The sequence below is a fragment of the Seriola aureovittata genome, chromosome 7, assembly GCF_021018895.1.
Source record: "Seriola aureovittata isolate HTS-2021-v1 ecotype China chromosome 7, ASM2101889v1, whole genome shotgun sequence".
Classification (NCBI taxonomy): domain Eukaryota; kingdom Metazoa; phylum Chordata; class Actinopteri; order Carangiformes; family Carangidae; genus Seriola; species Seriola aureovittata.
This window is the reverse complement of record NC_079370.1, coordinates 25,304,983-25,320,341: the sequence shown is the minus strand read 5'-3', so window position 1 is coordinate 25,320,341 and position 15,359 is coordinate 25,304,983. Positions and strand designations below refer to the sequence as shown.

Below are 15,359 nucleotides of genomic sequence, written 5' to 3'. Positions count from 1 at the left end.
GATATTTTATATTTTATCGTTTTTTCAGACATAGCTCAGCAATTTTATTCAAAAGTGGTTAAAATAAGAAGTCATACCTGTAGAGGACACACTGTAGAGACCATTTCCTGTTGTTCCCACGTGATAAGCACTAGGATGTGATGGAGCTTCAGATCCTAAATACTGCTGAGCCAGCTGGGAGTTGTAGAGAGAGCGTCCAGTGAAGAGTGACTGCACATCTCCCTGATGGGGAAGGTCCATCTGGCCAGCAGCACACTGGGGCTTAAAGCTGGGGATGGGCACGTAGTGAAGTTCCTCTGATGAGTAGGATGGAGGCATGCCAAGGCCACCAGCATACACAGATGATGAGACTGAGCTAGCAGCTCCCCATTGCTGGGAGCTCTGAGGAGCTGTGGTGCTTCTAGTTTGCTGAATGTTCAGATTGCTACAATAGCCAGAGTCCACTTTAGTCAGCTGCCTCACGTTGGATTCAGAGAGGCGCTTGTGGGTCTGGCAACCTGCTGAAAGATTGCTTGTCCTGTCCCCAGGACAGTGGTAGTTACATTCACTCTGACTGCGAGTACAGCTCAGAGCAGAACCACTGCGTGAGGCCTCTGGGCTTTTACACTGCGGTGCTGGTAGTGGGTCCAGACTTTTAGAGTGCTGTGGTTGCACATGGTCCAGGCTTTTAGGAAGGCAAGGAATAATGAGGTTAGACTGTGCATCTGGTTCCACAGGTGGAGTTGGACTGAATCTGATGATGGTGGTGCTCAGTGCCATGGTACAATTGTTCTGTGGAGGGAAAAAAAATTAAAGGCAAGGCGAAGTGCGTGTAAGGAACTTGTAGAAAGTTTTAATACAAAAGAAAGAAACACTTTGTAACCCAGATTAGTGCTATGTTACCTTTTGTCTCTCAGGTGTAGGAATGACAGTGCCATCATTCATTGAGATGTATGTGAGCCTGCTGAGACTAGGACTGGAGCAGGTAGACTGAGGAGAGCAGTCAAGACCTGGACGTTTGTCTGCCAGACCTCCACTGGACGAAGAAGGCGACACCATGCTGGGAAGCCAACACAGAGGCAAAGTAATACATTAATAATGACTGACTGAGATCTGTCAGTGAAAAAAATCTGCTAAACAACATAAATTAAACCAGACTAGACAACCAAGTAATTATTCAAGAATAATGTGGCAGCTCCATTCTTGTCTAGTAATTATTTAATTATTGTGGGTTGAATTTATAGGAAGCCAAAAAAGATAACTATTTAATGATAATTATTAATATTTAATACGATCTGTAGAAACCACATGTGATACAATACCAATCAGCACTGGGAATTGAGGTCTGGCTTGGCGAAGAGTGGGTGAGTGGAGAAGTGGACGGTCTGAAGTTACACTGCGTCTCCTCCACACAAGGCTCTGAAAAACCCTTCGGGAGTTCTGAGAAACAAAGTTAATGTTAACATTCAGGTTCATGAGGATGTCTAACAGGGGAAATACCTCCCTTGTGTCTGCTACTGATTCCTAGTTGTGTGAATGACACAAACAGAACAGACAACAGCCATATTTCTGGTTTTTACTCACCAGATGCAGGGTCCAGTGGAGAACGGATGTTCTGGAAGGAGGAGCCAACGTGCTTCTCCACAGAGCTACATGGTAGTGGAGCAGCCACGATATTTCTGGGTGGTGGTTTTTTCTCCGGAGAATAACTGGGTCTGTCCTGCTTCTGCTGGCCTGCAGTCCTCACCCTCTGAGTCGGGGGAGAGTAACCTTTTAGGCAAGGCAGGCATGACTGCCCTTTCCTCCATCCTGGGGAGGTTCTGGGCAAGTCAGGTGAGGCAGCAGAGACGTTGTCCGTCTTTTGTGGTGGTTCTTCTAATGAAGACCTAGTATTGTTGGACATTTGTGGGTTTAGTTCTTCTGGTTTGACTCCATTTTCTGTGGGGGTCCTGCCTTTGGAACTAGAAGTCTTGGTGTTATCGCAAGCTGCCATTTTGTCTGCAGGAGCCTTGTGTGTAGAAGATTGGCCTGATCCCACAGACCTTCTGGCAGAGCTAGCAGATGAACGAGGACAAGGAATCAAGCTCCTTTTTGTTTCCCCCTTATTACCTGGTGATGATGCCGATGAGCTAGTGTTTAACGTCGTCTTTCCTCTCCTGTCTCTCTCCTCAGTTTTTGTACTTATGGGCATCTTTTGAGTCTCACTGTCCACTTGCGGAGATGATCTCCTCTGTTCCTCAGGGGGTCCTGTCTGAGGGTTCCTGATGAGGTTGTCAGCCCAGCTTGTCAAGTCAAAGGTAGTATGTGCCACGGACGCATCACTGACGTTAGATACTTCAGTATTTTTCAGGTATTTCTCAATGTCAAATGCACTCAGCTCTCCAACACAGGTGCTTCTCTGGAGTGTGTCCAACATGGCACTCTGATCTTGGATCTATGTAGATGCAGAACAGGGATTTTTTTCATATTAAATGTTGATTTTTAAGATGAACATGTAAAGAAGTTACATTTTCATTGATTACAAGTAGGGCTGAATGATATACTAGAGAAATTATTCTGGCAGATATTGTCATTACGATGTGAATTTCAGTTGGAATAGTCAATTTTTTGCTTTTCATTTTCATTGAAAAATACAAAAATGATGATGTGATTTTGGTTGGTTCTTGTACTCAACAAGCAGGCTTCCTTACATCTGGAGAATACTATTTGTAGCACCACAATGCTTCATTTATGGCTGCGATTTTGATATTTTGATAATATTTTGATTTTAAACTTTTCAGCCCTACTGAAAAGTTATTTCATATGGCAGATTCCTACTTCATAATTACAGATAATAATTGAAGTATTTTACTTCAGTCACCACAAAGAGAACATTTCATTGTTAAGTTCAACAGAAGGATTGTATACAAGGAATTAACATATTTTTGAGTTTGTTAGTGATACCTTTTTAATAAAAGCTTGGAAAAGAATCTATTTATTTCACAGAACAGCATGCTGGGATTTGAGCACAAGTTCTAGGTTAAAACTATTTGATCATGGTTTGTTACAAAACCAGAAAATTAAGTCTAACTCTTTTGCTGTGCATGGAAATGACTGACTCAAATACATACTGTTAAATATGAGTAATATTTGAAATAAAACAAAAAAACATTAAAAGCCTCACATGCTCAGTTGAATGTGGCTCCTCTGTGCTGCAAACATCAGGTTCAACAGGTCCAGCAGACGTGGGTTGATTCCTTGCCTTGCTTCTCTTGGAGAGCTCCATGATCATGGCAGCCAGCTGCGACGGGTCAGTGCTGATGGATGCATCGGCAATGGCTGACGCAATCGTGCTGATACTCAGCATCAGATGACTGCTGTTATTGTCTGAGGCGACGTAGAGTTGGCTGCCTAAGCTTGACTCAGAGCCAGAGCCCTCACTGTGGTCAGGTAGTGCCACGTTAACAGTATGGTCCTGAAGAGGTAAAGTAATTTTATGTCAGAAATCCATGAAATTGTGCACGTAATCCTACATAGAGACATTCAAGTACTAACATATCAAAAACATACCTGTACCTCCTGTTCACTGCATTCTGGATCAATATCACCTTTTGGTGACATCCTTTCACCTGGCGCCTCTAGAGTTTTGTCTAGGTCCTCTGGAAGGAGATGATCATGATAATAAATAAACAATAAACAACAATGCATACAAGACCAGGTACTGCTGTATGAGCCGCAACACACCTGGGTTTAGTGTTTTGTCTGCTTCACTGAGTTCCGTGGTGTCATTGTGAGGAGATTTGACTCCAGCTGAGAACTCTGAGGGGTGAATGAGGGCAAATGGTTCCCTCTTCTCTGGAGAGGTAATGATGTAGCCAAAGGATGGCTAGAGAACAAAAAAAGCTTTTAACACACTTTAAAGTTCCCTCCCAGAGGGTTAAACGGGACAAGTTACTGCAACCTCAACTCTACATTATTAGATTCAACAATAACTTGACTAAAAAAATTTGCTGAAATACGATTTTACCTCAGCCACACCATGATTATTTCTTGAGTCTCTCTTGCTAAAGAAAAAGACCTTGGTAGCTGCAGTGATCAGACACCAATTATACATCAATGTTGAAACTTTATGTATGAAGAACAGAACTCTTAACAGACTGAGAGAAAGTACATGTTCTATCTCAGTAACAAACCAAGAAAGAAGATCCACCGACCCGTTTAACTCCATCCAGATCACCAGTGCTGCCTAAACAGCCCAGGGCTTCAGAGCGTTGTTCGAAGAACTGCCCTAAGGAGAGCCGCAGGTAGCTCTGGTCCCCCTGTTTAAACTCTGAGGAAACCTGGGAATCCCTCATCAGGATGTGGCTGTTGGTGGGGACCTTCCAAGATGAGTCACTCTGGAAGGTGCAGTTGCTGCTGGCCGGTTCAATCTTCTCCTCCTATGTGAACAGCAACAACAAACCATAAGACGCTGTGCTTTACAAGTTTGTTAGTGAGTTATCTTATAATATGGAAAACACACTAGAAATCATTCATTCATATATGTTTATTTCATAAATTAAAAATATAGGCCAGTGCACTTTGGATTGAAGGGAGCAACATAAGCTTATGTATATGTATACCTGCATGAACTGGTGCTCTTTTTCAAACTCCACTTGATCTTTAACTATCTTTTCCAAAGCAACACCTGTGATGGGGGAAAAAGGGGCCAAAATTCTCAATTCAATAAATGTATTTTGCACAAACAACAAAACATTACAGTACAACAATCTCCTTGTATTACAACAGAGCTCTGGACTTTGTACGTACCGGCATTAACGAAGTCTTCAGTCTGAAAATTGCCACCAGCATTCTCTGATGTCTTCCCATCAACCTCTTTCTCAAAGGAGGAGTAATATGCCAGGTCTGTCACCCACTGCCCCTCTTCATTCTGGTACACCACACCATGAGTGGCACTGGCAGCTGAAGAGACAAGCAATGTTGTTAAAATATTACATCATGCACAAATATAATAAAAATAAAAAAAGGCAGCCTACCTTGTTGAAACTCCAGCTCTATGTTGTCTGGGCAATGGTTCCACACATCATCTGAATCTTCTTGCTCCTGGTGGAAGCTCTGGGAGAAATACTTGGGTTCCAGGGAGGTGGAAAGAGGATGTGTGTCATCCTCACTGGTGCTGCCTGAGGCATCTGCAGCAGTCACATTACCACAGGGCCCGCCCCTGAAGCCCAAGGAGGATCTTGCGCCATCAGGTTCATCTACTCCACTGTGACCATCATCATCATCCTCATCATCATCACAGTCTGGGAGCAGCACCTGAGGGAAGGTAGACAAGAAGGTATGCAGAGCTGCATCACCATTACAACTAGTACTAATACATTTGTCTTACTTCTCAAACTCATTTTAAAATGTTTTAATGTTCATGTCATTCAGCAAGGACTTCAGAATGGAGCTACACTCAGAAGGTTGATGAGGTCTAGTCAATACGACATGCTGTTGGAGACTCAATCTTACTTTGACCCAGTTCCCTGTTACTCTTGTACCTGGGAGAGGTGGAAGCTTCCTTGGGTTCCTTGAAGGTGGGAGACAGCTGGGTTTGTTAAGTCCTGAGGTCTTCTGAGTCCAGCTCCACTCCTCAGGTAGACTGAGTCCAACAGTCGGTCAACAGTGGACCCAGGCTCTGTGCTTTCCATAGCATCCTGGGATACGGTCAGAACCACATTGATGTCCACATCAATTAAAATGATATGAATATATTGAATTCATTTTTTTTTTTTAGATCCCAATTCTAACCTCTGAATGACAAACACCTAGCTCACCCATTGATTGGTTAGTTTTGCTACAATCTCTTACTTTTGTCCTTAATATCGAAACCAACTACAAAATGTTGACAGACGCCTGTTGCAACAGTGGCTGTTACATACTAAACAGATTTCATTTAAATGCACTAGAATATTAAACTACATTATAAAAATGAATACAGACGGGTGACAAATTAAAGGAAAAACCTGAAAAACGAGTGGAGAAACAGGAGGATAATGCCCCAAACCAAACGACACGAGGGGTCACTGAATGGTTTGATGAGTATGAAAATTATGTGAATAATATGCTGTCGCCTTCAGTCACAAGAACTCAACCCAATTAGACGCCTCTGGGAGATTTTGGACTAATGAGCTCTCCACCAACCATCATCATGAAAACAAGAATGGTTCATCCCTCCAGTAGAGTTCAGAGACTTTTAGAATCAATGCCAAGGTGCACTGACGCTGTTCTGGTGGCACGTGGCGGCCAAACACCTAACTAAGACAATTTATGTTGGTTTTGTAATTGCATAATCTGATTACTATGACTGACCAGTTGGTCAGTTACAGTTACATCACACTTGTATGTCTGTACTCACCAGTGCCTCTTGTCGGTCCAGCACCATGCTCCAGTTCACGGGAGAAAGCCTCTGAGTTCCCAATGATGCCCCCAGAGAGAAGGTGGCCTCCCCTGTTCCTACAGGACCCACACGATCACCCATCTGCAAAACGACATATAAAATCAAGCACCAGATCCAAAAAACTCTTAAGGTATAAAAAACTATAGAATGTAACAATGTGCCATTAAAATCATCACTATAAAGAGTTTGCACAAGCATGGTTAAAAAAAATATAGAAGTGTCATGTTCTAGTCAAGAAAAATTCATCTTTGTTCCACAGTTTTATAACCAGCAATGGTGTTTACAATTTAGCCTATACTGTGCACTTAACACAATTATATATTGAAGGAAGCAACACTGTTGCTCACTTGTTGAATGTAGAAATATTTAAAGTTCCCAGGATTAGTGCTCGGAGTGAGCCTTACTCTCACCTCAGCATGTCTGGAAACGCTGTTCCTTCCATGCCCTGCCAGATTACTCAGCTCACCCTCTTCATCTTCACCAACAGCACTACTACCCACAATCCCCAGCCCACGCAGGACATCATAAGTGGTCTGGACGTTACTCGTTGGAAGAGGGATGGTCGAGACGCCCCCATAATTTCCGCTTTCCTCGCTCCCACTGCTCCCATCTCCTCCATCTCCTGGAGTTACACAATGACACAAAACAAACAGGCGGTAAGTTAATGTTCCCTCTACTTCAACTATCAAGTTTTATTATGCCTTCATTTTGAAACATCAATGATGCAGAAAAACCAGCCAGAGATCCGAAAAGAAAACAATGACAGTGAAAGAGATATTACACCTGTGACAGGCGGGTTGATGACTTGTCCCTCAGCTGATCGTCTGTGTTCGATGCCAGACGCAGATGGACCACTGCGGCCACTGAAAGACTCATCATCAGAACTGCCTCCCTCTAAACCCGGCCTGAAACTGGGACGATTACTCTCTCCAACCTGTACCAATGTGTTGATAAACAGACACATAAAAACATTAAATGCATAAAGCAAAACTTTGTTGTACAGCACATTTTGGTAAGAATGATAAAGCTACTAGACACTGGATTTACTATATACTGCTAATTATATCAGAGTTTTGTTGTGAACTGCTGTAAATAACTACTTTCAATGGATATGGCACGAAAAGTCAGTAAATGTCACTAGATGACATAATGTGCTAACTGGCATATTTATTTCATCATTGCATCGCATTTTCATTCTGCCCAGTGTCAGAAGGTTTCAGCCCTTTATCTGTTTGTTTCTCTCCTCCTCTGTGTGCTCACATATACAGTGTTTTAATACAGATGAATTCACAGTAAAGCTGTTCTCATGTACATGTTTTTCTGTTTCTGTTGTCAGGCAACAGAACAAGTTTTAAATTGTGACTGAAACGTTGCCCATTATGTCTTCATGTTAACCAGCAGTCACACCCAATCTGCTGCTAAAAACCTGATTTTATAACCGCGAGTTGTCTGATAAAATCATCATATACGCAAGTTAAAGTCAACCGCTGTACTGTGATTTCAACTAAATTTACTTATAAAATGATCACTCAGAGAGAAAGTCAGAAGGTTGATCACATCTATGTCAGCTACTGTGTCAATTGAATGAGAGGCACAGAGAGGTGTGCCTGCAAAGGGAAAAGCCCGACCTTGCACTCACAGGGCATGACTGACATCTCTTCTACAGAAAGTAGCTAAGGTTTGTCCTAGAGGTTCACTTTACAGAGAACTAGCTTTTCACCCGTTTATAGCAACGGACAGTGGGGAAACACTTGTCTGTCCAACCAATGGTGTACCTTCGGCACTCAGTGACATTTTAATTTCATTGCCCCACTGTTGCAGAATTGTTAAAAATTTTTTAACAATTCTGTTTTCTATTTCTGACCAGTTGTCTGGAGGTGCTTGGCAGCAGCCGTGTCCTGATAGCATTGCTGTTCCTTCTGGCAGACTCCAGCTCATCCTCAGTGTCCTCATCACTGGCAGGACAGGAGTCCATACCTGTAGCAGCCAGACGCACATCAGGCATCCTGAAGTCCTCCTGAAGAAATGTTAAACAAGACATAGCAAAACATTACAAAAAAAACCCCCACAAAGAAATAGAACATTATTTGATGGAAACAATTAAAGGCTTAGTTGAGGTCTCTGCGTTGAGTTCAAAGGATACTTAAAGACAATTATCATCCCAGCCACACCCTGTTCACCCTGCTGCCATCTGGCAAACCTGCTTTTAGTTAATGTGCTGCACACACACAGAATATTTTACAACACAAATTAAGACTAAACACAACTGTGCCTATCAGTCAGTTTAAAACCATGATCACCAACTACTGAATGTAACCATTTAACTGTGTTCTGCTGTTTGTTTTTGTAATTAATTATTTTATGTGTGTATTTATCATGTTTTAAGTGTACTCTTGGCATCACTGAAAATGATTCTTTGTTTAAGTCTCAATGATTCTTTGAGATTTAAATAAAGGTTGGATGAATGAAAGAAGCAATAAAGAAATATCGCTGCCATTCCACCAAACTTTGGAGCAGTTTCTTTCTTCAGGCTGTGAGACGACTGAATTCATCCTCTACACTCAGCCACAAAGACTTGACGTGAGTAAGTGTGCTTACCTGATCATAGTGATCAAGGAACTGGTGTCTATATTGTTCTGGTTCTGCAGAACGTATGTTTGATAGGTCATCAGCAGCACCAGGCAGTCCCTATGAACAAGAGATTCAGTAAATGACAGTTGAAAAGGTACTTTAAATTAAACTGGTGGTTTAGTGTAAAGGCCATTTTATGGTTTCCACTTGCCCTTAAACAGACACAGATTGCAGATGCAGAAATGGACGCGCTTCTACTGATACACATTCATGGGTACACACATTGATACATTCCACATATGTGCAGAAGAAAACATGATGGCGACCTCCTGATAGTAAGAAGAAGAGCTCTTTTGTTTGCTGAATTTGGCTCAACAACATGAAAAAAAGTTAACTAGAATTATCGCCTTGTGCTTGTGTGCCTCCACCAACCAAGCTGCGAGAAATAGTCACAAACCCCCCTTCTGTTCCTGAATTACAGCATTTAATAATGGCCAAAAGTGTTTTTGCAGAAGATTGAAGTTGACCTCTGACAACTTTGGAAATAAATGTGTTTTATGTGTTTAGGAATTCTTAAGTCAAAAACGTGTTTTGTGAGGTCATGGTGACCTCGACCTTTGACCACCAAATTCTAATCAATTCATCCTTGAGTCTAAGTGGACTTGTGCCAGATGTTTTGAAATTCCATTACATGTTCTGAGATATCTCATTCACAGGAATGGGACAGATGAGAGGTCACAGTGATATTGACCTTTGACCACAGAAATCTAATCAGTACATCCTTGAGTCTGGGTGAATGTTTGTACCAAATTTGAAGGCAACTGGATTTGCTAGAGGTTCTTGAAGATATTTCACCTCATTAGAAACGCTTCTTCAGTTCTAGCTGGCTAGTGGGGAAACATGATCAAGGCATTTAACTTCTTGTGGGGTCGTTAACACCTTGAGGGTCCTTAAGGAGAGTTGCTGACCCACCCGGCCATCATGTGAGTCGTTAATGTCACCTGGGTCATGGTATGGATGGGTGTTAAGTTGCCTTGGGAGGGATCCCATGAATGCATTGTAAGTGGCTGATAAGTGGTGTGCATCGCTGTCCTCAAATGAGTGTCTGTTGCCCTTCAGATGTAGGTGGTCTGCAGAGTCCTGACCTGAGGAAATGGCTCTATTGTGATGTGCCATGCGCTTGAAGCAATTGTTCAATTCCCCCAATGTTTCCACAAAGGTCTGTTCATTCTTCCCTGCATTTAACCACTTACAATACATTGCTCTCCTTATGCCTGGTAGTTTTGTTCCTAGGGTGGACAAGCTTCTGCCCAAGAGTGTTAATGGGTTTGAAATGCACAGGGATTCAGTGTTTTTTAAAGAAGCCCATTTGTTTTTGAGATATTCCAGCAACATAAGGAATTACAACATTGTTCTGTTTATTGTTTTTTTTCCTCTCGTTAGTTCTGTATTTTTTTGTGGTTTTGGCGAAGGCCCAGTTTGGGTAACTAAACATTTGTGTTTTTGTTCCTTCTCCTTCCCCTCTGTCCTTGTGTGCACGTTCTCAGCCTGATGTAGGGTTCTGATAACCCCCAGCTTGTGATCCAGTGGGTGGTAAGAAGCAATGAATAAATATTGATCTCTGTGTGTGGGTATTACATGTCTGTCAATGTTGAGGTCATCATACATGGCACAGTCCAAGGCCAGACTATTGCTGCTGACATCTTCCTGAGAGAAGAAGTCTTTCGCATGAGAGGTGAAACGTCTTCATGAACAGCAAGCAAGTCCAGTTGCTTTTGAAAAACTCTTGACACCATGACCTGGATGATTGAGAATCTTCAGACATATATTATAGTGATAATAACAGTCTTACTGTTGAAGGAATCTCCTGGCCTTCCACTCTGCCTCTCTGCATAGCAGGAGGGACCAGCTTATTGAAGTACAACTCCAGTTCATCATCAGGCAGGTTGTTGAAATCTGTGTCATCATCTGAGAATCAAACACATGAATATAATATGACTCAAGCTTTGACAACATGTCAGCAATCAATGTTTATTTTCTGCAACTGAAATATCAAGATGCAGAAAATGCAGTGTTAAAAGTTCCAGAAGATGAATAGATAAAGTCATACCTGTGATATCACTGTTCATGCTGTCCACAGACATGAGCTTCTCATTTACCAGGAAGCTTGAGTTACTGCCACTGAAATGGTCACTGTCCATTCCCTCACTCTGCACACCGTCCTCCCCAGCTGTAGCTGGTAAGGCCTGAGCTTGTATGGACTGCAGGAAAAAAGGAATGTAGGAGATAGGAGAGGGTATATTTGTATGGAAATTATTGTTTGAAATTCCATAACAGCAACCTATATTTGAAAATAAGATTCATCTTGTAAAGAACTGGGGGAAAGAGGCTGATTTTTGAAATTGTTTAATGTAAATTAAATCCAAACAGGTGAACTGGAATTAAACAAAATTTGAAAAATAGTGAATTAAGTCTTAAAATGGGTCACAAGGCTTTATGCTTTTAATACACACATAAAGTAGTCCAAGGTTTTATGAGCCAGAAGCAACTGTATTACCTATATACTCTCTCTGAGCAGTTTCAGAAATACTCAAACCAGCCCATTCTGCAAAGGAGCTATCACAGATTAAAAAAAATAGAATACCGGCCAACTTGTCAACCCGTATGAAACAGCCACCAAGATTGGTACCTTTGCATCTGTACTATCTTTATGTCCAAACTGGGGAAGTGTAAGAAGCCCTGTTGACAGATCTGTGAGAAGAGACAAAAAAGCGCACTAGTATCAACCAAAAAAATATGTCTTCATTCTGATAATGAGAATTACTTATTCCTGTATATCAAGTATTACAGGCTAGACAGTATGGGCACTCTAAAGCAAGCCAGGAGCAGGAGCTTTCACCTGTTCCAAGTTCTGTTGGCCAGTATGTGGGAGGCAGCCCCAGCATGGAGCTTTGGTTTCGAGAAACACTTTCATCAAGATTAATCTTCACCAGCATGTCTGAAAGACGGTGGGCTGCAATGAAGTCATCTGCTTTGTCCCTGTGATGAAGGGTACACAAGGAAAATAATTAATGCCAGATAAGATATTACATGGAAAAACATGGTTGAACAAGAAATTAATATGGTTTGAGATTATGAATGTGCACAAAAATAATATGAATTCCCTGATACAAAATAAATAATTCAATATAAGGCTGTCATGCTTTTAATCTGATTGACTGCAGTAGAATTCCTCTCTGCCAAATTCACATAACTGTAAAAGTACTCAGTGAAACAATTTAACCTACCCAGGCTGATTCGCAAAAAGAAAAATTTATAGTTACATTGTATTGTTAAGTATAGCTTTTGCTTTTAGGTGACAAACTTCTGTGTTACTATAAATAATGCAAAAAGAATTACTGCAAATACAACTATTACAGAGGAAAATCAGCAAATACAAAACAATTCTAGGAACTAGGACATAAGGTAAATACTTCACTGACAACTTTGTAAAACATAAATCTGCAATGTGATCTAAGAGCACATTTATACTCACAAGTCATCTTTAAAGCTGAGAGCGAATTTGGCCTGTTCTACAACTGATGACTGTGAGTTGGCCTGATACAGCTCTTTGCCCTCCAAATATGACACCTCACCAAGATCTTCTCTGTAAAGCAAGAACACATAGCATTGTTTTCACAAAACAGGTTGTTAACATACTAAGCAGCTCCATATTATCTTTGGTGCTCAAAAATTAAATTTAACTGTTGAATCCTGACTCAGTATGAACATCCTCAGCGTTGTTCCCGTTTCTTTTATGGAAATTTTCAGAAACGAAAAAGAGCTGCAGAAACTTCCTTTTAACAACCATGTATCTATATGCAGCTCTACTGTATATTTTCCAAGAATCTTTCAGTGTTTCCTTAGAATGTATTACTGTCCATATCTTGCTAATCAACACTTCCTATACTTAGTAGCATTTCAATGCTAATGTACATCAAAAACTGGAATAATTTCAATATCCACTGTCACACTAGTCAAATAGTCAGTGTGATGTCTGTTCAAAGCAGTAACAAGTTCCCACCTGTTGTCATACCCGGGTCTAATTTTCGCCACTGTAGAGGCAGCCACTGGCAGTCCTGGGCCTGAACCCAGTGTCACATTCCCCAGTGTGGCACGGCCACTGGTGCTGTCCATAGACTCGCAGAGGAAACTGGGGAGGACTTCATCCTCCAATTTGTAAAAACTGTCTGCCATGTTTTTGAATGGAGCAGGTTTACAGCCAAATGTGGCTTGAGTTAGGTTCAGGTGAAGCCCATCAGTAATGTCTAGGAAAAATAAACAGGAGACAAGGCAAGTCAGTGTTACATTTAGAACTCGTCCGATAACTTACTCAAACTTACGCAAACAAGCACGGATGGGACTATTTGAATTGTGTGTCTGTTTAGAAATGATCAGCTATGATACTGCCTTAAAACTATGAGAACCAGTGAGGGAAGGTAGTTATTTGCAAGGTCTAATTTACATATATATTATCATGTATATTGTTGCGCGACGACACAGTTTGGCCTATCTACATAACTAATTTAGGCATTTAGTTAACGTTAGTAATGCTAGGTTAGCTAACTTTTGACGCTAGCTAACCTACTTGCTAAAAACAAGTGGGTTTGTCAAACTCGCCAGCACGCTCTAAATTTCAGTTACTCCACTGTCTTCGTTCATTAAGTTAGAGGGGAGAGCTGCAAAAAGACATGTTACTGAGAGCATAGCTAAGTTAACTAGTTATCTAATCCTGTTTGCTATTGTAACACAATTCTTTCAATACTAGTCCATTTCGTCAAGAGAATTAAATCTTAACATAAACGTTAGCGTTAGTTGGACTTCAACTCACATTCAATACTCCAGAAGCGGGCCGAGACAGCGTTGTTTTAATCCAACTCGACTTTTTTCTTAATAAATTGGTACAAACAGATTGCAAGACGTAGTTAAGTTGCAGAAGTAACTTACCGAATACGTATTTTTTTCAATAACGCTTAAAACGAGGCATATGAAACAAGTCGTGCAACAGTTCGTAGGACCAAGTAGCGCCCGGAAACTACAGGAAGCCCGCGTGAGCGTCATGTCGAGAGGGCGGGAGTTAACTAATGTAAACCACTTTGATTGGACAAGACAACCGAGAGGGACGAAACTGTCAGTCCTGATTGGATAGTGTCCTTGTCATTCTGTTGGATTGCTGGACACTTGGACACTTTGGAAAACAGCCTATTGATGAATGAAAGAAGGGGGATGCTAATTTTCAGACTTCAGACATAATGTTAATTAATTCAGCTGTTGAAATTTGGAATTAGTCGTGTCAAGTTGACCCAGGAAAAGAGCCAACATAGAAATAAACATTTACAAAAAAATCCTTAACATACTGTATATTGTCTTTATCTCAATTCCAAACAATATAAATAGCATATATGATTAATGTTTGAAAATAATCTCTGCTATATCACATTTTAAAATGGAAGTGTCATCAGTTTTTTTGATGTAAAGTTATAATTTCAATTAAAAAAATAATAAAGACATGGGTTGTATGAATAATGCTTATTAACTGATATTGTCAATTGATCAGAGGGTTAGGGTTAGGGTAAAGCAAATACAGGTGATGAACAACATTAAAAACACCAGAACCAAACTTAACTTATTTTAGTTACAGGCTATAAAATACCTCTCTAAAAATTGCAAACAAAACATCAACAAAATGTACACTGTTTTAGTCACTGTTGATGAAATACAGTTGAAAGTCTGAAAAATACATCTCTAACCCTAAACCATCTGTGTGTCTCTCTACTCCAATATTTGCTCTATGTTTCTGTGTCTCATTGTGTTTGTGGATGTAATTAATAACCCAGGTTGATGTATTGTATTGAAATGTATCCTTGTATCATTTTTCTTTTAGTAAAAATTTGATAGGGGTCAGTTTGACCCGAACACCACATAATGGTAAAGCAAAACAATTTTTCTTCCATACAGAAGGACATAAGGTAAAAGATGCCAGAACACTAGTTCTGGCATGTGTTCTGCCAAGCAGCTGCAAGAATGCCTCGGTTAACACACAGCTGCCCACTGAGAGAACTGCTAACCCAGGCATTCCAGTTTTTAACAGACGGAGAAGCATGTGAGCCATGAAATGAAATTTAATTCTCCCTGTCAAAAGAAATGACACAGCACTTATTTCCCTAATTTTGAAGTATAATGAAGAGAATTACCATTTATTCACACATATTGTGAATGTGTGTCCTTACCTGTTTGCCACAGGGAAATCTCTTAATAAGTAGTATCTGCCGTGATAGGTTATCAATCAATCTGACAACAACTCAAAGGCCATGGATCAACTATGGTACAGGGCAAATGTCCATACTGG

At 40.8% G+C, this 15,359-nt stretch overlaps 1 protein-coding gene across 4 annotated transcripts in view; it reads right to left on the bottom strand.

Moving 5' to 3' along the window:
• cep192 (centrosomal protein 192) overlaps positions 1 to 14,046 on the bottom strand; it is a 30,710-nt gene extending 16,664 nt beyond the window's left edge. For 2 of the 4 annotated variants that reach the window (XR_008828245.1, XM_056380864.1), the window contains exons 1-24: positions 13,842 to 14,026; positions 13,035 to 13,278; positions 12,507 to 12,617; positions 11,871 to 12,010; positions 11,661 to 11,722; positions 11,082 to 11,232; positions 10,824 to 10,939; positions 8,999 to 9,088; positions 8,265 to 8,417; positions 7,184 to 7,334; positions 6,811 to 7,022; positions 6,359 to 6,481; positions 5,502 to 5,657; positions 4,995 to 5,274; positions 4,768 to 4,920; positions 4,581 to 4,645; positions 4,173 to 4,397; positions 3,703 to 3,844; positions 3,529 to 3,617; positions 3,143 to 3,433; positions 1,564 to 2,413; positions 1,302 to 1,419; positions 883 to 1,039; positions 78 to 771 (exon numbers count right to left, since the gene is read on the bottom strand). Coding sequence is in view for 3 of the 4 variants with exons in the window: in XM_056380864.1 (XP_056236839.1) it covers positions 78 to 771; positions 883 to 1,039; positions 1,302 to 1,419; positions 1,564 to 2,413; positions 3,143 to 3,433; positions 3,529 to 3,617; positions 3,703 to 3,844; positions 4,173 to 4,397; positions 4,581 to 4,645; positions 4,768 to 4,920; positions 4,995 to 5,274; positions 5,502 to 5,657; positions 6,359 to 6,481; positions 6,811 to 7,022; positions 7,184 to 7,334; positions 8,265 to 8,417; positions 8,999 to 9,088; positions 10,824 to 10,939; positions 11,082 to 11,232; positions 11,661 to 11,722; positions 11,871 to 12,010; positions 12,507 to 12,617; positions 13,035 to 13,207 (4,702 nt within the window). In the remaining variant the exon portion in view is untranslated. Of the gene's footprint in view, positions 1 to 77; positions 772 to 882; positions 1,040 to 1,301; positions 1,420 to 1,563; positions 2,414 to 3,142; positions 3,434 to 3,528; positions 3,618 to 3,702; positions 3,845 to 4,172; positions 4,398 to 4,580; positions 4,646 to 4,767; positions 4,921 to 4,994; positions 5,275 to 5,501; positions 5,658 to 6,358; positions 6,482 to 6,810; positions 7,023 to 7,183; positions 7,335 to 8,264; positions 8,418 to 8,998; positions 9,089 to 10,823; positions 10,940 to 11,081; positions 11,233 to 11,660; positions 11,723 to 11,870; positions 12,011 to 12,506; positions 12,618 to 13,034; positions 13,279 to 13,841 lie in introns of all 4 variants that reach the window. The other 2 variants (XM_056380865.1, XM_056380866.1) reach the window with 2 other exon arrangements.
• Between the last annotated feature and the right edge of the window lie 1,313 nt (positions 14,047 to 15,359).